Raw genomic sequence first — 20,216 nt, 5'->3', positions numbered from 1 at the left:
CAGCCCGGGAGACAGGCTAAAGGAGGGAGCTGGAGCCGGGGTGAGAGGTGTGGTCACTGCCCTCCCTGCAGGGCTGGTCTGGTGCCTGGGATTCACTCACTTCCCTATTCAGTCTCCTTCCAAGCCTCTCCCCTTCCCTCGTGGCCCCGCCCAGCCATTTATGGCTCAGCAGGTGATGCTCTTAGAATCCTAAAGAAATGGAGTCTTGAGTGTGGAATTTCTGGGACAAAGCTAGGGGCCAGGAGGCACCCCATGCTTGCTCCCTTTTGCAAAGGCCCTGAACACTGTGGTGAAGCCTCAGACACCTGGGTGTCCACCCGGGCCTCCCCATCCGCCTCGAGGGGCCCACCTGTGAGTGTCCGTCTCGTCTCCTCTGTAAACTAGATCTAAAGGTGGCCCTCATGCATGCTTAATAGGAAGAGGAGAGAGCTCTAGCCGGTTTGGCTCAGTGGATAGAGTCACAGCCCTCGGACTGAAGGGTCTCGGGTTCAATTTCTTCAAGGACTTTGACCTCGATTGCAGGCTCTATCCTTGGCCCAGTCATAGGAGGCAACCAATCCATGTGTCTCGCTCATATTGATGTTTCTCTCTCTCTCTCTCTCTCTCTCTCTTTCTCCCCTTCCGTTCCACTCTCTCTAAAAATTAATGGAAAAAAATATACTTGGGTGAGGACTAACAAAACAAAAGGAGGAAGAGGAGGAGGAGGAGGAGGAAGAGGAAGAGAGGAGGAAGAGGAGGAAGAAGAGGAGGAGGAGGAAGAGGAGGAGGAGGAGGAGGAGGAAGAGAGGAGGAAGAGGAGGAGAGGGACAGAGGAAGAAAGAGGAGCAGTTGTGACAAACGCACTCAGACCAAGGCTAAGGCCTTGCGTTTGTTGGGAGACAGAGGGGGAAACTCCCCTCTCCCCTTCCTCTTAGTGGGCGGGCACACCGGTGTCTTGGAAGACTGAAAAAAAGCAGTCACTTAATCTGGCTCTGGTGAATTCTCTTTGTTATTCTCCAGGCCACTGGGGAGGCAGGGAAAGGGTAGGGCGGGGAGGAGGGGTGCAGGATGGCCACGTTAGGTAAGTAATAAAGGCCAACGGGAGCCAACCAGGAAGGTTCACCTCATGCCTGGCCCCATCCAGCTCTTGCCCTAACTTTCTGGATCAGCTGTTGGCCCCATTTCACTAATGATCATACTAGGGCTGAGGATGGAAGCAGCATGTCCAAGGTCACCCGGGAAGTGGGAAGCCGGTATCTGACTTCAAGGCCTCTGCTAAAACGCCCAGGATCCTGGGACTGAGGTTCCAAACCCAGCTTGCAGTACGGCCTTGGCCAAGTCACCTAATCTCTCAAGAGATTGCTTAGTTTTCTCTCCCCTTAAGGTGGGGATAATGTCCCCCGGTCTTCTCGGGGTTACTGTGAGAAAACAAGAGGGCTAATGACCACCAACCAGAAGGTGCTCAACTCATACCAGGTGCAAGCTCCTTGGCAAAGGAACCGCCTACTCTCTACTTGTGCTGGGCTCCCAGCTCCTGAGGCATCCATGTGCCCATTGAGGCACAAAGGATCTTCCAGGTCTCTGGGAAGGGACGGACCGACCACTTGGCGCCACCTAGTGGTCCGAGGTGTGTGGTGCTTGGCCAGGTTGCTCTGAGATGGAGGGTTTGAGCACCACCCTTGGCCCTGGGGGGTGGGCAAAACATGCCCGCTCCTCAGCAAGGATGAGGTCATGCCTAGCTGAGCCCTCCCCTGGCCACTCCCCTGAGGAGACATCAAGGTGGGCACTCCACCAGCCCGCCTTCTCCGCCCACGTCTCACTCCCAAGGGGAGGCCAGGTTCTAGTCCCTCTGCCACTGCCTCGCTCCCAGGTCAGGCCACCTCCCCTGCGGAATTGGAGTAAGCATCCCTGCCTCTCAGGGACCCTGGGACTGTGGTGCGTTCTTTCATTTATCAACCATTTTATGAAGTGTCTCCTTTCTAAAGTCAGCATGCTGAGAGCCGTGGGGATACAAGGACTGCTAAGCTGGGTTTCTTGCTACCAAGGGACCCGCCTTATTCTAGGGCACATGTGTCAAACACAAGGCCCGCGGGCCAAATCCGTCCCGCCAGGCCTTGCAATGTGGCCCGCACCGCGCTGTCATCACTGCACTTTGCTGCGTTTCCATCACAATGACAGTTTATGACTGTTCAGTAAACCATTCGGCCAGCGATTTAGGCTGGATTTTAGATTTTGGCCCCTTCTCTGATTGAGTTTGACACCCCTATTCTAGGGGCAGAGGGACTTGTGATAATTGCCCTCAGGGCAGACCTCAGCTGGCCCTGAGGAGGAGAGCATCTGCACAATGAGAGGGGGCTGCTGAGGACGGGACTTGCTGCTGCCCAGGCAGTCCTGTGAGGAAGCCATCTTTAAACAGAGCAAGTCCAGCAGACTGGTGCAACCACTGTGGAGAACAGTGTGGAGTTTCCTCAAAAAAACTGAAAATGGAACTCTCATTTGACCCAGTAATCCCACTCCTAGGAATATATCCCAAGAAACTAGAAACACCGATCAGAAAGGATATATGCACCCCTATGTTCATAGCAGCACAATCTACAATAGCTAGAATTTGGAAACAGCCTAGGTGCCCGTCAGCAGATGATTGGATCAAAAAACTATGGTACATCTACACAATGGAATACTATGCTGCCATAAAAAAAAGGAATTCTCATCATTTGCAGCAACCTGGATGGAATTGGAGAACACCATGAGTGAAATAAGCCAGTCAATGAAAGAGAAACACCACATGACCTCACTCACTTATGGATAATAAAGAACATTATATACTGATGAACCAAAAGATAGATATAGAGACAGTAAAGCAACAAGCAGACAGTCAAATTACAGCAGGGAGGGTAGGGAGATCTGGGGGAGATAAGAGATCAACCGAAGGACTTGCATACATGCATATAAGTACAACCAATGGACACAAAACTCTGGGGAGGGAGGGTATGTAAGGGGGGGGGCAATGTTAAAATATGTACACAGATAATAATTTAATAAAAACTGTAAAAATAAATAAAGAAATAAACAGAGCAAGTCCATATGAAATGAGGGAAAGCTGACACCAGGGCCTGGGTGAGGGGAAAGGGCAGGGAGGCGAGGGGCGCTTTGGCAGTGTGCGTGCGGGACGGGGTCAGAGAGGAGAATCCCAGGAGAGGACCCTCAGGCATCCTCAGCAGCCCAGCAAGGGGATGATGTAAAATTCATCCCAGCAGAGCCCTGGACCAGCTCGGGAGACCAAGCCCAGCCAGCCACACACCTGCCTTCAGGTCCGGACTCCGTGATGGGAGCAAGCGGAAGAGGTCAGGACCTTCCCCCGGGGGCTGTGACAGGCGTCCAGGGGTGGCCGGGGGTCCCCCTGGCCAAAAGCTCCCAGCTCCACGCCTGCCTGTGGTTTCAGCCTCCCTGGTTCCCACTGTTTCCACGCCTGGGTGTCTGGGCCCCTCGTATCGCTCCTTCGAGCTAGCCTTCCGTGCCATTAGCTTCCTTTCCTGCTTCACTTGTCCCGAGTCTGTTTCTCCTGCTTCCGTCCAAGAACCTGCAACCTCCCAGTGCACGGAAGGACACTCAGCCAACTGAGCGACACCAGCCAGGGCAGGGTGTGCCTTCTTAAAGAGCCGAAGAACTCACAGTCCTTACATAATTCAGTTTATTTGTCCTAAATAAATACAGTCTGAGTACGCATACGTGCACCACCCATGGACACAGACAATAGAGTGGTGAAGGCCTGGGGCAGGGGCAGGATAGAGGGGGCTCTGGAGGGTGGGGAGGGGACATATATAATACTTTCAACAATATTTATTAAATAAATAAATGAATAAATACAACCGGAGAACACCCATTTCAATCCTCACTATTTCTTTTCTTCTTTTTCTTTAATATATTTTATTGATTTTTCACAGAGAGGAAGAGAGAGGGATAGAGAGTTAGAAACATCGATGAGAGAGAATCATTGATCAGCTGCCTCTTGCACACCCCCTACTGGGGATGTGCCCACAACCAAGGTACATGCCCTTGACCGGAATCAAACCTGGGACTGTCAGTCTGCAGGCTGACGCTCTATCCACTGAGCCAAACCAGTTTCGCCTCACTCACTATTTCTTTCCCCAGAAAGCAGCTTAAGGCACAGGCGCACAGTTTGCTGTGCGCGTTCCCACTTCAGGCTCAGGAGGGCGCTGGTCCTCTCGGTGCTGGGCTGGGCCTGGCTGTGAGATCACCTCAGGTTCCCTTCTCCGGGCGGGGCCTGTACTCCGCCGGAGTCCCTCAGGACCCACGTGCCTATTCCTGCTCCTGGAACACCTCTCCCCGCTGCTGGCCGAAGGGGGCGGCCCTCCTGACCGGGGTCCCATGGCCAGCCCCTGTTCTCTAACACCAGATACCACCGCAGGCCCATTCCCACCTGGCAAAGAAAGATTCCTCCTGACCCTGGAAGCAGCTCACTCAGGGCAAGGGGAGAAACTGAGGCACAGCTGGCAAATGGCTATCCCTATACCAGTGCCAGGAGGCTGAGAGACCCTCACGAAGGGAGAAGGGGCACTGACCATCCTCCCCTGGTATGTCATGGGGTCCTCGCTCACTCAGGAGCAACGAGGGGGAGACCATCCTCTGTCTTCTCTTTGTGGCTCAAAGGTTTGGATCCACATTCTCTTGGTCTGAGGCTGCTTCCTCATCACAGGGAGACTCCTGGATTGAAACCAGAGAACCAGAGTCATGAACTTCTGCCGTCCCCCAGGGCCACAGCCTGGGGCCCAGCGTCTCCTTCCTCCTGCCCTGTCCACAATGGGGCCAGAGAAGCTCTGCCATCCCTACCCAGGGTCCCATGGCGCACCCCTGGGTGACTCCCTCTTACCAGACGGAGACCACTGTCCCGCCGCAGGCTGGCATAGAAGCGGAGCACACGGGGGTCACAGCGAACCACCATGGGGTCAAAATCCAGCACACGCAGGCCCTGCAGGCTGCGGGCCCGGGAAAGGGCCACGTAGGCCTGGCCGCTGGCAAACACGCGGCCCAAGGAGATCTCCACGCAATCCAGGGTCATGCCCTGGGGATGGAGAGACAGAGATGCAGCCAGCTCTGCCTGGAGGCCTTCGTGCCCAAGAGCCTGACCCACCTCACCAGCCCAGCTACTGCCCCTGGACCTCCCGGCCCAGCCCAGAGGCTCTCAGCAGAGGGACAGGCTGACGGTGGGTGGGTATCTGAGAGGAGGAGCTCCAGGGGATACATCCAGGATCAGAGAGAGGGGTAGGGGTGGAAGGAAAGAACTCAGGCCAGGGTCAGACAGGCATGGAAAGGAATCCGGCTCTGCCTCTCACTAGCTGTATGGCCTTGGACAGGTTACTTAACCGCTCTGAGCCTCGGTTTCCTCCGCTGTAAAACAGGAATGAGCTGAAACCGGTTTGGCTCAGTGGATAAAGCATTGGCCTGTGGACTGAAAGGTCCCAGGTTTGATTCCGGTCAAGGGCATGTACCTTGGCTGTGGGCACGTCACCAGTAGGGGTGTGTTAAGAGGCAGCTGATGGATGATTCTCATCGATGCTTCTAACTCTCTATCCCTCTCTCTTCCTCTCTCTAAAAAAAAATCAATAAAATATTTTTTTAAAAAGGGAATGGTTACGACATCTACACTTCATACCAGTGTTGGAAGTATTACATTTAACATGTCTGGCAGGGCAGGAGATGTCAGAGGGCAAGTATATGGATCCCAGAAAGGAAGAGCATGGGATGGGAAATGCATTGAAGAAAGATTTATCCGCCGAAACCGGTTTGGCTCAGTGGATGGAGCGTTGGCCTGTGGACTGAAGGGTCCCGGGTTCGATTCCGGTCAAGGGCATGTACCTTGGCTGCAGGCACATCACCAGTAGGGGGTGTGCAAGAGGCAGCTGATCGATGATTCTCTCTCATCGATGTTTCTAACTCTCTATCCCTCTCTCCCCCTCTCTCTAAAAAAATAAATAAAATATATTAAAAAAAAAAAAGAAAGAAAGAAAGAAAGAAAGGTTTATCCTACAACTGATCTGGAACTTTGCCTCCAGGGCAAGCTCAACCCCCATAAAGCCTTTAAGGCCCCCTCAACATGGCCCTCGCCTACTTCGTCCCCCCTCTGCCCTCCCCTGGCCCAAGCCCCGCACCGGCTGCTCACCTGGCTCTTGTGGATGGACATGGCCCAGGCCAGCTGGAGGGGCAGCTGCTGCCGGCTGAGGAGCCGGCCCCCGGTGGTCTGCACCGTCCAGCGCTCCGCACGGATGACCTCGGTGACGCCACACAGGAAGTGCACCTGGGGCAGCCCTGAGGGAGGCACGGAGACGTCCGACCTCGCAGCCCCGTTTCGGGGCTCAGAGGTGAGCGGCGGGCCTCACCTTGGCATCCTAGCCTCTTTCTCTTCACACTTACCCTGGGGCCCTGTTACCCCACTCGGTAGCTCTGCACCATCGCTTACCTCTCCCCTCGGTCTCAAAGCCGACTACCACCCCGCGGGCACCGTTCACCAGGCCCCGGGACACCGCCAAGTTCTTCACCAGCATCACCTGCGAGGGAAAGAAGGCACGGAGAGCTGCCCCGATCCTATGCCCGGCCTTGGGCCCAGGGGCCCCTGCTGTGGTTTGGGGAGGCCGGGGGCTGGCAGGGAGGGGCACTGAGTCCTATTTTTAGCTCAGCCACCGGCTGACTGTGTCCCCCTGAGCAAGATGCTTTATTTTCCGGGTCTCGGTTTCCCCTGTGTCAAGGGGACTGACACTGCTCAGGAGCGGGTAAAGAGCAATACGGTAACAGACATCTCAGGGCTTTGAAAACTTGAGGGACAGCCCCCAGCTGCCATCCCTCTTCCAACCACAAGGTGCTGCACTTTCTCCCTGGGTGCCCTTTGGAACCCGAGGGAAGGTTCCCATGTGGCCCACCCCCAATATAATCGGAAGGAAGGAGACTTTCATAGAATACACCAGTGTTTCCCAGACTTCTCTCGTGACGAGAATCACCTGGTGGAGTTGTTAAAATGCAGATTCCTGAATCCCAACTAAGAAGTGCTAAACTAGAATTTTTGGGAACATATAGGTAAAATTGTGTACTTAAAAAAATTCTAGTTTAGCACTTCTTAGTTGGGATTCAGGAATCTGCAGTTTAACAACTCCACCAGGTGATTCTCGTCACGAGAGAAGTCTGGGAAACACTGGTATAGGATACGTTATAGGAGGCAGCTGTGTGGGGTAGATATTTCATTCCCTGATTGAGAGATGAAACACAGCTTCAGCAAGGACAAGGGACTTATCCAAAGCAGCGCTGCCTGGAGCTCCACACGGTGAAACAGGAAGGCAGTGGAGAGCTAGAGACAGGAAGGTGGGTGGGACTCGGAGGAAGGGGAGGAAGGGAGTCGCTGTGGTCCCAGCTGGGGCCAAGGCTGGGGAGGCCCGGGCTCCCAGGGTCTGGGCCCCGCTTCCCACGCACCTGGGCGCCCAGCTTCAGCTGAAGGAGCTTGCCGACGGGACACTGGGCATCCAGAGCCCGGGCTTGCTCAGGGTCACTGTCCATGGCCTCAAAGCTGTGCGCCTCACCTGGGGAAAGAGTGGGGCAAACAGGTTACTAGTCACTTGTGGCTTCGTTTCCAAGAACACCTATCAGACCAGGGCCTGGGGGGAGGTAATAGGGATATCTGGAGCTTTAGAATCAGAGACCTGAATTTAAGACTCACTTCCAGCATTGTTCTGGCTGAGTGACCCTGACCCTTTCAAGGTCATACCTCTCAAAACCAGTTATCTCTGTAACTATAAGGGCCTTATTGTAAGGTGACCAGATGTCCCGATTTAAAAAAAATATATATATTTTATTGATTTTTTACAGAGAGGAAGAGAGGGATAGAGAGCTAGAAACATCAATGAGAGAATCATCGAGCAGAGCTGCCTCTTGCACACCCCCCACTGGGGACGCACCAGAAACCAAGCTACATGCCCTTGAGCGGAATTGAACCCGGGACCTTTCAGTCCACAGGCCAACGCTCTATCCACTGAGCCAAACCGGTTTTGGCTGGACGTCCCGATTTTTAACAATTTGTCCCTCGTCCCACGGTGTTTTAAAAAAGTCCAGATTTTTCTTTCCTAAAATCGGGACTTTTTTAAAACGCCGAGGGACACAAGACAAATTGTTAAAAATCAGGATTGTCTCGCCAAAAGCGGGATGTCTGGTCACCTTACCTTATGGCACAGAGGTTGGGGCCTAGATATTTATCCCAAGGTCCCAGGCTGCCAGGAGATGGGGGCAGGGGGAAAGCTGACATGCCTGCCCGATAGCCCTTCCCCGCTGGTACTGCCCAGCCCTGCTCCCTGCCCACCTGGCAGGTCCCGCAGCCGCTTCTCATTGGTGACAGCCACATCATCCTGGTGGGTGCAGAGCCTGGTGGCCACAATTCCGTCTCGCCCCACCTTGTGGGTGGCCGTAGCCTGGAGCTGGCGGGTCACCTCCTTTGAGCACCTGTGGGGGCTGGGCTGTGAGGGCAGAGCCCATCTGAGTGCCAGGGAAGGGGGGGCATGTGGGTGGTATGGCCCAAGCAGCAGGCAATGGATCAGGCCTGGGGACGGGAACGGCACCCGAGGGCAGGATTTGCTGGCCAGCTTATCCTTTCTTCACTTGGACCCATGCCTGGGGACTGAGCAGAGTGTGTGTGTGGGGGTGTGTGGGGTACTTGGCTGTGATCGCGGGTGGGCACTCTTTCCTTCGGAGGAGAAGCTGGCCTCCCTCCCATCCCCAGTGCCCCTTGGGAAGGGCGGTATGCTGAGTGAGCACAGGCCAGAGGTTTAAGGACCGAGGCCAGGCGCTGATGTTGATGCTGTAATACTGGTGGCCTGCAGTCTGGATGAGTGTTCTGGCCCCTGGCCTTCTGCCTTATGGGAAAACATGGAGCCTGTGTTTCTATTTCTCCCCATCTACAGTCTGGCCCCCGCCCCTCCCCTCTCCGCAGGGAGGCTGGGTACAGCAGCGCCACCATGGGAGGAGGGGGGACAACTTGGGTCCCTCTCTCCCTGCTCTGCCACTCAGCGTTCCTCCTGGCCCTGTGCATGCCGGCTGTGCTGTGCTCCTTCCTTCCCGCCTCCCGTCCCCAGGCAGGAGAGCAGCTCGCCACCGCCACCTTCCCCCAAGTCATCCCACCCTGGCCTGGCTTTCAAGGCCCAGCTCTGGCTCCAGTCATCTGCCCTCCTGGCCTGTCCTCTCCTGTGTTAGAGCAGCTGTAGCATTTCAACCGTTCATCCTAGCTGGGCAGGGATCATGTCTGCAATGTTCCCCGCCCCCAAGGGACCCCACAGGCTTTGAGAGTGGAAGGAAAGCCCTAGCTGGTTTGGCTCAGTGGATAGAGCATCGGCCTGTGGACTAAAGGGTCCTGGGTTCGGTTCCAGTCGGGGGCATGTGTGGACTCAATCCCTGGTGAGAGGCATGCAAGAGGCAGCCAATCGGTGATTCTCTCTCATTATTGATGTTTCTATCTCTGGAATCAATAAAAATATATATTTTTTTAAAAAGTGGAAGGAACTTAGATTTTAAAGTCAGACCTGGGATTAAATTCCAGCCCTGACTTTGGGCAAGTCATTTCACCCCTTAGGACCCCAGCTTTTATTTATTTATTTATTTAACTTATTTATTTATTTTAAATATATATTTTATTGATTTTGTACAGAGAGGAAGGGAGAGAGATAGAGAGCTAGAAACATCGATGAGAGAGAGTCATCGATCAGCTGCCTCTTGCACACCCCCTACTGGGGATATGCCCGTAACCAAGGTACATGCCCTTGACCGGAATCAAACCCGGGGCCCTTCAGTCCTCAAGCCGACGCTCTATCCATTGAGCCAAACCGGTTTCGGCAGGACCCCAGCTTTTAGATCTGTGACTGGGAGTGTGGATATCTCTTAATTCTTCTTGTGTGTCCATCTGACCATAGTCCCCTGACCCCTCCTCTGTGCCAGGCCTCCGGCTGGGTGGTGGGGACCCACCCTGGGGAGGCAGGATCTCAAGATCCACAAAGTGACCGTCTTCTATGGGCCCAGGAAGCCCTTCTCCCTCTTGTTGGGGTCCCCGTGCTCCTCTGAGACCCACACGTGGGCCTCATCCACAGGCCCCTCTCTGCTCACCTGCCCAGTCGCACAGCCTGCAGCAGGGAGACGAAGGTCTGGTCTGCCTGCCTCCACACCTTGGTCAGCTCCAGGGTCACTGAGACACACCTCCTCCAGCTCTTGGCCTGTCGGGGGAAGGGAAGGGGTGTCAGGGAGCAGAGCAGACCCCTGGGGTGGGGTGAGGGTGGGGAGGGCAGGGCAGGAGGGTGAGTGGTACCTGGAAGCAGAACTGCGGGGGCTGGAAGCCCTTGGTGACAGGCGGCAGCTGCAGGAAGTCCCCACAGATGATGAGCTGGATCCCTCCGAACGGCTTATCCTGCTGCCGGACAGTCCTGGAGGGGAGAGGAGATGAGCGAGCGGCGCTTCAGCAGCGAGGGTGGGCAGGCTCCCCACGGACACCACCAGATCCCAGGCTCACCGCCCTCACTGACCTGGCCACGGCCTCCAGCTTGTCAAACAGCTCTGCCTCCACCATGGAGATCTCATCGATGACCAGCCGCTGGCAGTTCAGCCAGCCCTGCCGCACGCCTGGCCGCTGGGCCAGGGCCACACACTGCGCCAGGGGCGCCTGGCCCGAGCCGATGCCTGTGAGTGACATGGTTCAGCTTGGGCCGAGACCCCAGCCCTGCCTCAGCCCCGACTTCCCCTCCTCCCTTCCCACAGGCCCGGCTTGCTCCCGGCGACGGCCCCAGGAGCGCCCGCTCACCCACCTGCAAAGGCGTGGAGGGTGGTCCCCCCGATGTGGCAGGCTGCCACCCCCGTGCTGGCAGTGGTCACCGTGCCCGTGGGAGGCAGTGAGCCCAGGATGCGCTTCAGCAGGTAAGACTTCCCTGTCCCTGGGCAGAGGGCAAAGTCAAGACCACCTCTCCTCCATCCCACCCGCCGCCCTCCCCCCGGCTCCGCCCCTCGTGCCTGCGCTCCCCGTGAAGAAAATGCTCCGGCCTTTCAGGACGGCCCTCAGCACTGCGGCCTGCTCCTCAGAAAGCTGTGGCTTGGCGGGGGCCAAGTTCAGCTTCTTCACAGGCAGGGGCCACCTCGGGGCTTCCTGGGGGGACAGGGTTGTCTCAGAGCCCACCCCCCACCCCACACCTTCTTGGCCCAGGTGCAGGGCTAGGCCTGGAAGCCCTTGTGTCTCCGCTGGCTCCATCCTTGGAGCCCTTGGGCAGCCCTGGTTCGCCTGGAGAGCTTGCCAGTGACCTCTGGGGTCCAGGTCTCCGCGGGAGGAAGGGATTGAGGCTGGGTCTCCGCTGATGCCTGGTGCCCTGGAGACCAAGGCATCCTCCTGGGGTTCCCTGATTCTCCTGGTCCTCTCACCCGTCCTTCTTTCTCACTTCTCACTGCAACAAACCTGTTTCTCACCTCAAAACACCCAAGCTGGACGAACACCTGCCTAGCCTGGTCCCCTTCTCCCCATCTCCACCTCCCCACCCCCTTACTCAAGCCCTGTGGTCTGAGATCAAAAACTGCCAGAACCACCAGACTTTGTCCCTACCCCCATCTGATCGGACTTGTGGGCTCCCCCTTACACTGCTTGGTTTTTTCCAAACGCCCCTCTCCTTCTCTTTATCTTTTGAGGTTTCCTTTCCAGGCTTCCTTCTCTGCATTCTCTTTTTTAATAGGACCTGGGCCACCCTTTTCCTATTTCGGCTTACCCTATGAGACTGCCCTATGAGAAACGCTCGCACAATTCCCGCATCTCGGTTCTACTCAAGACTTCTCCTCTTGAGATAACCAGCAGCCCCCTAAAATACCCCCCCATCACCCCCAAACTTGGATCTCCTTGGTCCCTTCCAACCCAGCGGCACACCCAGCCCCCAAGGCACATACCCCCTTTCCTGTCCTCTCGGTGCTGGGCTCGGCCCCCACCCGCGGCTCCGCCTGCCGCTCCGCCGGCGTCGGGTCCGGGCCCCGGGGCGCCGCCGCGCGCCGCAGCTCCTCGGGCTGCGCCGGGCTGACGGTGAGGAAGTCGCGGGGCCGCGGGCCCAGCAGCTGCGCGCGGGCGGAGGGCGGCGCGGGGCCGGGCGCCGCGGCCAGCTTGAGGCGCAGCAGGCGCAGGAAGCGGCGCAGGCGGTCCGGGGCGCAGTCGGAGAGCAGCAGCTGCACGGCGCCCGCGCGGGGCGGGCCGGCGGCGGGGAGCCGCAGGGCGCTGCGGCCGGAGGCGGCGAAGCGCGTGAAGAGGCGCGCGGCGCGCAGGGGGAAGCAGCGCGGCCGCCCGGCCGGCCCCGGCGCCTGCAGCCGCAGCACCAGCTCGCGCCGCTCGTTGCGGCCCAGACGCAGCTCCGCGGCGCGCACGGCCTGGCGCCTCCGCGGCTGCCCGCCGGGGCTCAGCTCCTCCACCGCCACGCGGCACCGCAGCTCCGCGTCCTCGCACTCCGCCGCCGCCGGGGACCCGCACAGCATCGCCGCCGCCGCTGCAGGTCTGCGAAGGGATCGGAGCTCAGGAACCACCGGGACTCAAGGACGCAACAGGTGGTGTGAGGCCGTGGCGGGGAGCCCGGTCAAGGCCACTTAGCATCCTACCCCCCTCTGGTAACACCAAGAGGTCACAGGGATGGTAAAAGGACCCTGGGGCTGCAATTGAGGACATTCATTTAGGAATGACATCCTACACAATCATTTCCAGAGCGTCAAACGCACTCGGGTTTGGGGAGCCTCGGCTGTCCGGCCAGGGCAGCGGAAGAAGGGGGACCCTGGGCAGGAAAGAAGGCAGCTTCAGCCGAAACCGGTTTGGCTCAGTGGATAGAGCGTCGGCCTGCGGACTGAAGGGTCCCAGGTTCGATTCCAGTCAATGGCATATAACTTGGCTGCGGGCATATCCCCAGTAGGGGTATGTGCAGGAGGCAGCTGATTGATGTTTCTCTTTCATTGATGTTTCTAACTCTCTCTATAACTTCTCCCTTCCTCTCTGTAAGAAATCAATAAAATATATTTAAAAATAAAAAGAAGAAGAAGACAGCTTCAGAGACCGAGGGGCCGAGCGGGGATCGGGTCATCTCCCCAAGGAGCAGGGGACTCTCACGTGGGGAGCTGAGCACAGGCGCTGCAGCTCCTCCCATCAGCTGCTGCCGCGTTCACTGTCCGAGCAGGCGTCACCGCTCCCCGTGGACAAACGTGGGGTCAGGACACGCGCCTGGCAGGAGCCCGGGCTGGTGTGATTCCGAAGCCCTGGCGCTTCCCACGTCCAGGGTGGAAAGGGGTAGGGTATTTGGCTAGGGAAATCGCGGGGTGACCCTGGAATGTGTGTTCCCTCCCTCTGACCCTCTGGTCTGCACCCTCCCGGCAGGGACCCGTTAAAGAAGCAGGGTCTCTTCCTCCCCACGCTGCTCAGATCCGGGGGGGACACTCACTTGCGCCGAAACTCAGACGAACTAGCCGCAACGAGTGGTCCGGCCGGCGAAGCTCGGGCTCCGTAACTTTCAAATGCCAGCGGCGGAGAACCGGCCTATCACCAGCGGCTCTTTAAATCCCCCAGCCAATCAGAGACGGGGGCGTGTCCCTCACCCTCCGCCCCCTTCCCCGGCTCGGGCGGTACCATCCGCACGGGAGGGAGGACGCCTGCTGTGGTGGCGGGTCGTGGAGCGGACCAAGGCGCGTGGACCGGTGGGCGTGGCGGAGATGGCGGGGGTGGGGCGGGGCGGGGCGGGGTGAGGGTGGGGGGGTGCAGTAGCGTCGTTAAGTGGTGTGGTGCCACCCAACGCTGCTCTGAAGATTTATTTTCAGAACCATCCACCCAACACCCCCCCACCCCCGTAGCCCTTACAGAGCGGCTGAACTTGGCGTTGGGGAGAGCTGCCACGGATCCTCCCACCTCTGTTTCGCAGGGTCAATGCTCACTCCTGGGCAGACCACCCCAAGGCCTGCTCCGCCTCTCAACGCTTCCTACTCCTCTTTTCCCTTTTCAGGGTCCTTTTACTCATTGTCTTCCCCACTCAGCTGAGGCCCATCAGTGAGGAACTCTTGAGACCTGGGCGATGAAAGCATGTGAGTTAGTCTCAGGGAATACTTCTTCATCCTCTTGTGGCCCTGGATGCTTGGGAGATTTCTTTCTTTCTTTCTTTCTTTCTTTCTTTCTTTCTTTCTTTCTTTCTTTCTTTCTTTCTTTCTTTAAAAAAATATATTTTATTGATTTTTTTACAGAGAGGAATAGAGAGTTAGAAACATCGATGAGAGAATCATCGATCAGCTGCCTCTTGCACACCCCCCCTCTGGGGATGTGCCCGCAACCAAGGCACATGCCCTTGACCGGAATCGAACCCGGGACCTTTCAGTCCGCAGAACGAGGCTCTACCACTGAGCCAAACCGGTTTCGGCTTGGGGGATTTATTTCTAATCACACCCCTGCCTCTCCTCATTGACGCTTGGAATTACATAGCTGGAAGGGGTCTTACAGGTGAGTGCGGTCTCCTCCCCCCCCCCCCCCCCCATTCATTTTATTGTCCTCATTTTGCAAATAAGGAAACCAAAGCTCCAGGAGGTTTACCAAAGATCACATAGCTCATAGATAGCGGAGACAAAGCCTTGGAACCAAGTCTGACCTGGCCTGAGCACCTGCGTGTTTTACTACTACACCACACTGCTCCCAGGCGATGGGTCTCCATGGGCTCCAGGCCTGGACTAGAGTATCAGTTCCCGACAGCCGCTGCAATGCCCGGCCCCACCATTAGATGTTACCCTAAGCAAGTTCCACAATGTCTCAAGCCTTTGTTTCCACAAACAAAAATGGGAGAAAGATGAAAATGTGATGATTGCACAACTCTGTGACTACTGAAAACCATTTGAATTGTTTACTTTAAATGGGTAAATTATATGGTATGTGAACTATATCTCAAAGCTATTAGGAAAAAATGAGAAATGTTTCCTCTTCCGTGTAGTCTTTTTAAAAATTTATTTAAATAGTTTATTTTTAGAGAGGAAGAGAGAAACATCCATATTGCCTCCTGAATGCCCCCTACTGGGTATCCAGCTGGCAACCTGGACATTGCGCCGCTTGGCCTGGAATCAAACCTGTGACCTCCTGGTGCGTGCTCAACAAACTGAGTCACACCAGCCAGGGCTTCAGTGTAGTGTTGACATAGGAGTAGCATAAAATTTCAAAGTCACTGTAGTAGGCAGAAAAATGTCCCCCCACCATGCCCAGCCTTAATCCCCAGAACCTGTGAATGTGTTACCTTACATGGCAAAAGGGACATTGCAGATGTAATAAATTAAGGATCTTAAAATGGGGATATTATCTTGGATTTCCCGGATAGGCCCAATGGAATCACAAGGGTTCTTACAGGGGAAAGAGGGAGACAGGAGGGTCAGAGGAGATGCAATGCAGGAAGCAGAGGGGGTGGGTGGTGTGTGAAAGAGAGATTTGAAGATGTTACTGTTGGTTTTAAAGACGGGAGAATAGGCCATAAGCCAACCCCAAGAACACAAGAGGTTTCTAGAAGCTGGAAAAGACAAGGAAGTGGGTCCCCCTTACAGTCTCCAGAAGGAAGAATGCAGTACTTGACATTGGCCCAGTAAGACACATTTCAGACTTGCAGAACTACGAGATAATAAATCTGCGTTGTTCTAAGCTACGACATTCATTACAGTAACAATAGCATTAAGAAACAAATAGGTGTTTCAAATAGTAAACATTTTATTGGTTCCCTTAGCAACTCCAGCACAAGTTTTCTCAAAAGGAAGGCAGAATCAAGTTACCCAGAGGTGGGACGCAGTCAGGTCGGAACAAATATAGTTATTCACTAGAAAGTGAAAGATCTAGGATTATGAAAATAGGTCTGTTTCCAAAGGCTGTGTTCTCTTCCCACTAACTTCTACTCCAAGCGGATCTACACACCCACTCACACAGCCTGCTCCTTCCCCCTTACCTTTGTGCAGAACCCACTGCCCCTAGAGAAGCACAGGAACTGTCCCATGGATTTTCTACCAATATTTGTTTTCTTTTGGCTTTCGAACTTTTTTAAATTGTAAAAGATATATAACATAAAATGTACCATATGATCATTTTAAGTTACAATTAATTGCCATTAAGTAACCACCACCACTACATTATTTCCAGAAAATTTTCATTGTTCCAAACAGAAACTTTGTACCCAATTAGACAATAACTTCCCAAATCCTTTCTCCTCTTAGCCCCAACATTTTATTCTGAAAATACTGCAACATACACAGAAAGGTTACAGTGAACACCCATTAAGCTACCACCAAGATTCTACAATTAATATTTTGCTTTATTTGTTGTATCACATGTCTAGCAATTTAGCCATCCCTTTATTTATCAAAACATTTTTGTTACCCATTTCAAAATTGTAGATAACAGCACATTTCACATCTAAATACTTCAACACACACAGCATTAATTAGAGTTTATGTTTATACAAAATGTAATCTTTACATACAGTGAAATGCACACATCTTAGGCTTTTTGTGAGAGGAGTTTTGACAGATGAATATGCCTGTGAGACCCAAACCTTTGTGAGGACATAGAACTGTGTTGTTCAATAGGGAATCCACTAGCCACATGTGTCTAATTTTAAATTTAAAGTAATTAAAATTAGCCCCGTCAGTGTGGCTCAGTGGTTGAGCATCGACCTATGAACGAGGAGGTCACGGTTCCATTCTAGGTCAGGGCACATGCACTGGTTGTGGGCTTGATCCCCAGTGTGGGGTGTACAGGAGACAGCTGATCAATGATTCTCTATCATCATTGGTGTTTCTCTCTCTCTCTCTCCCTCTTCCTTCCTCTCTGAAACCACTAAAAATATATTTTAAAAATAATTAAAATTAAATGAAATTTAAAATGCAGTTTTTATTGGCACTGGCCACACTCCAAGTGCTCCATAGCCACAGGTGGCCAGTGGCTACACTGTTGAACAGCACAGATGCAGGATATTTCCTCCATTGCACAAAGCTCTAAGAACATTACCATCACCTCAAAAGTTCCTTCAGGTTCCTTTGCAGTCAATCCCTACCCTCAGTCCTCAGGCAACCCTGTTCTAATTTTGTTTTCACCATAGATTATTATAGCTTTTTAAAATTTTTTTATTGATTTCAGAGAGGAGGGGAGAGGGAGGGAGAGAGAGAGAGAAACATCAGAGGAAGAGAGAATCATTAATTGGCTTCCTCCTCCACGCCTCACACCAGAGGATGGAGCCTGAAACCCAGGCTTGTGCCCTGACTGGGAATCGAACCATGACCTTCTGGTTCATAGGTCAGTGTTCAACCACTGAGCCATGCCAGCTGGGCTTATTTTAGCTTTTTATAGAACTTATGCATAGAATTATACAATGTTTATTCTCAGACATCTTTCACTGAGCATAATAATTTTGAGATTCATTTATGTTGCAGCGTGGTTCCTTTTTGTTGCTTACTAGTACGCCATTGTGCGGATACACTAGTTTATCCGCTTTCCTGCTGATGGATAATTGTGTTTTCTGTGGATTTGTACTTTCTTTTGCATAAGTACTTAGGTAAGAAATTGCTGGCTCATAGGATAGTGTATATTTAGTTACATATGAAACTGCAAGAGCTTTTTCAAAAGTGGTTATGTGCCCACTCATTTAAATATATAATACTTTTTACTTTTTCACAGAGAGGAAGGGAGAGGGAGAGAGAGTTGGAAATATCAATCAGCTGCCTCCTGCACACACCCCCCCCCCCCCCTATTGGTGATGTGCCCGCAACCAAGGTACATGCCCTTGACCGCAATCGAACCTGGGACCCTTGAATACGCAGGCTCTATCCACTGAGCCAAGCCGGTTATGGCCACTCGTGTTTTTTTCTTTTTTAAGAGCAGCAACAGTAGATCCTTGTAGGGAAAGGAAGCGAATGAATAACTGGATGCCAACTAGCGGCGAATTAACGGTCCTCAGCTCTGTCCTCCTCCCTGCCCTAATGCAGCTGCAGCTGAATCCTGATTGGTCAGCGGAGGAAGGAGGCGGGGGCAGAGGGAAGCCTCACCTCTGGGGCCGGACTTCCTCCCTTGGCCTCGGGCAGTCCTGGTCCGCCTGGTTCTCTGCCCGCTGCCGCCTTGGTGGGTGGGTGAGTGCGGAGTGAAGGTCCCCTTGCTTCACCCGGAACCTGGTTTGGACGCAGACTCTCAGGAGGAACGGGGTTTTCTTCATTATGAAACTTCCTTCTCTAGAACTCTTTCCTTATGTCTTATCTGCCCTCTCTCACCGTTGGTCTCAGTCCAATCCCCAGGTCATTAATAAAAACAACAATGGCATTAACACAGGACTGGGCAGTTTACAAAATGCATTTTCGATGTTATCTCATTTGATACTTAAAAGAGCCCTTCCCCTCCATCTCATGGTCCTTTCTCTCCAAGCTTTTGCCCTCCTGTATTACAAGGACAGGCTATGCTGTAGACCTTCCAGAGCACTGGGCAGCAGACACTTTTTTTTCCTTATAGACATGTTTTTTGTTTGCTGTTGTGTGTATATATATTGATTTCAGAGAGGGAGAGGGAGAGAGAGATAGAAACATCAATGATGAAAGGGAATCATTGATTGGCTGCCTCCTGCACATCCCCTAGTGGGGATCAAGCCTGGGCAAGCCTGGGGATCAAACCCAGGACCCTTCAGTCTGCAGGCAGATGATCTATCCACTGAACCAAACTGACTCCGGCTAGCTTGTGTGTTTTTGAAAACTGATTTTTTGAGAGAAAGGAGGGGAGAGGGAGAGAGAGAAACATCAATTGGTTGTCTCCCGTAGGCATCCCAATGCACACCTACCTGAGCAGGAACAAATCCGAAATCTGTGTATGTGCCCTGACCAGAAATTGAACCAGTGACCTTTTGGTGTACAGGACAAAGTTCCAACTGACTGAGCCACACCAGTCAGGGCTGTGAACACATTGTTATTATTATTTTGTTAATCCTCACTCCAGGGATATTTTTCCCATTGATTTTCTAGAGAGAGTGGAAGGGAAGGGGAGAGACAGAGGGAGAGAAACATCAGTGTGAGAGAAACACATTGATTAGTTGCCTCCTACACACACCTTGACCAGGGCCAGGGATCCAGCCTGCAACTGAGGTATGTGCTCTCGACCAGAATCGAACCCTCAAAACTTCACTCTGTGGGCCAACACTATTCACTGAGCCAAACTAGCCAGGGCTGGGGACACTTATTGAACCTCTGGTACAGTTGATCCTCTTTCCTTAAATCCTCTCTTCTCTTAACTAACCCTACTGAATACAAGTCAGTCACTCCAGCTCCTCCCTCTGGGAACCAGCCCCACCACACACTGTGTACTCCTTCATCAGAGTCTTCTCAGTAACCTCCTACTGGTATATGAGCTCTCCGAGCAGACCTGGATCTTGTGTAGCCTGGACACACAAAGTGCTGCCAAAACAGGTCATTTAGTAAAAAGCACACACTCTGGAGTCAGATGAGGTTTGAATCCTTGCACCACCACTTACCAGGCAAGTGACCTTAAAGAGGTACAAGCTTTGAATTCTTAATCTGTAAAATGAGGTTAACAGTTGTATTTATTTCATGGATGGATATCTACTTGGGTGAGGATTAAATGAGATACATGCGAAGAGTTTAGTACAGTAAGCAGATAAGAGGCTCCCTAAATTCTTTGAATGAATAGATAAAAGCCAGGATGAAGTATTGGAAAGTACTCCAACTTAGAGCACCCAATAAACTTTGTTAAGTGGTGCACATGTAGCCCTCACCAGCTTGGCACAGTACATGGAGCCTGTGGACTGAAGCACACGCCTGGGTTGCAGGCTCGGTCCCCAGCAGAGGATGTGCATGAGGCAGCTGACCAATCAATCAATGATTCTCATCATTGATGTTTCTATCTCTCCCTTTATCTCTGAAATTATATATATATATATATATATATATATATATATATATACACACACATACATATATACACATATATATGATGCACATGCAAAGCAGGCTCCATCACTTTCATAGTTCAAAATTTTCAATGACTTCACATTCCCTGATGTTAAAATGTAGTCTTTTCAACACAGCCTTCAATGCCCTCTCTATACTGAGCTTTGTCTTTCTTCAGCCTGGCCCCCGTAACACACACACACACACACACACACACACACACACATTATTTCAAACCTTCATGCCATTGCTCA

The 20,216-nt window shown here is 53.2% G+C and overlaps 1 protein-coding gene across 1 annotated transcript; it reads right to left on the bottom strand.

Moving 5' to 3' along the window:
- Nucleotides 1-4,040: 4,040 nt before the first annotated feature.
- Nucleotides 4,041-12,885, bottom strand: PIF1 (PIF1 5'-to-3' DNA helicase). The gene is made up of 12 exons (XM_036439161.2): nt 11,938-12,885; nt 11,023-11,155; nt 10,821-10,946; nt 10,542-10,695; nt 10,328-10,442; nt 10,129-10,235; nt 8,339-8,478; nt 7,459-7,565; nt 6,458-6,545; nt 6,161-6,306; nt 4,871-5,062; nt 4,041-4,704 (listed from the first exon to the last, which is right to left on the bottom strand). The coding sequence occupies exons 1-12, from the start codon at nt 12,508-12,510 to the stop codon at nt 4,645-4,647; spliced, it is 1,941 nt and encodes a 646-aa protein (XP_036295054.1). The 5' UTR covers nt 12,511-12,885; the 3' UTR covers nt 4,041-4,644.
- Nucleotides 12,886-20,216: the final 7,331 nt, after the last annotated feature.

The sequence above is a fragment of the Pipistrellus kuhlii genome, unplaced genomic scaffold (assembly GCF_014108245.1).
Source record: "Pipistrellus kuhlii isolate mPipKuh1 unplaced genomic scaffold, mPipKuh1.p scaffold_m20_p_1, whole genome shotgun sequence".
Taxonomy (NCBI): domain Eukaryota; kingdom Metazoa; phylum Chordata; class Mammalia; order Chiroptera; family Vespertilionidae; genus Pipistrellus; species Pipistrellus kuhlii.
Note: the sequence above shows the minus strand (reverse complement) of the source record. Positions and strands in the feature narration are given on the sequence as shown.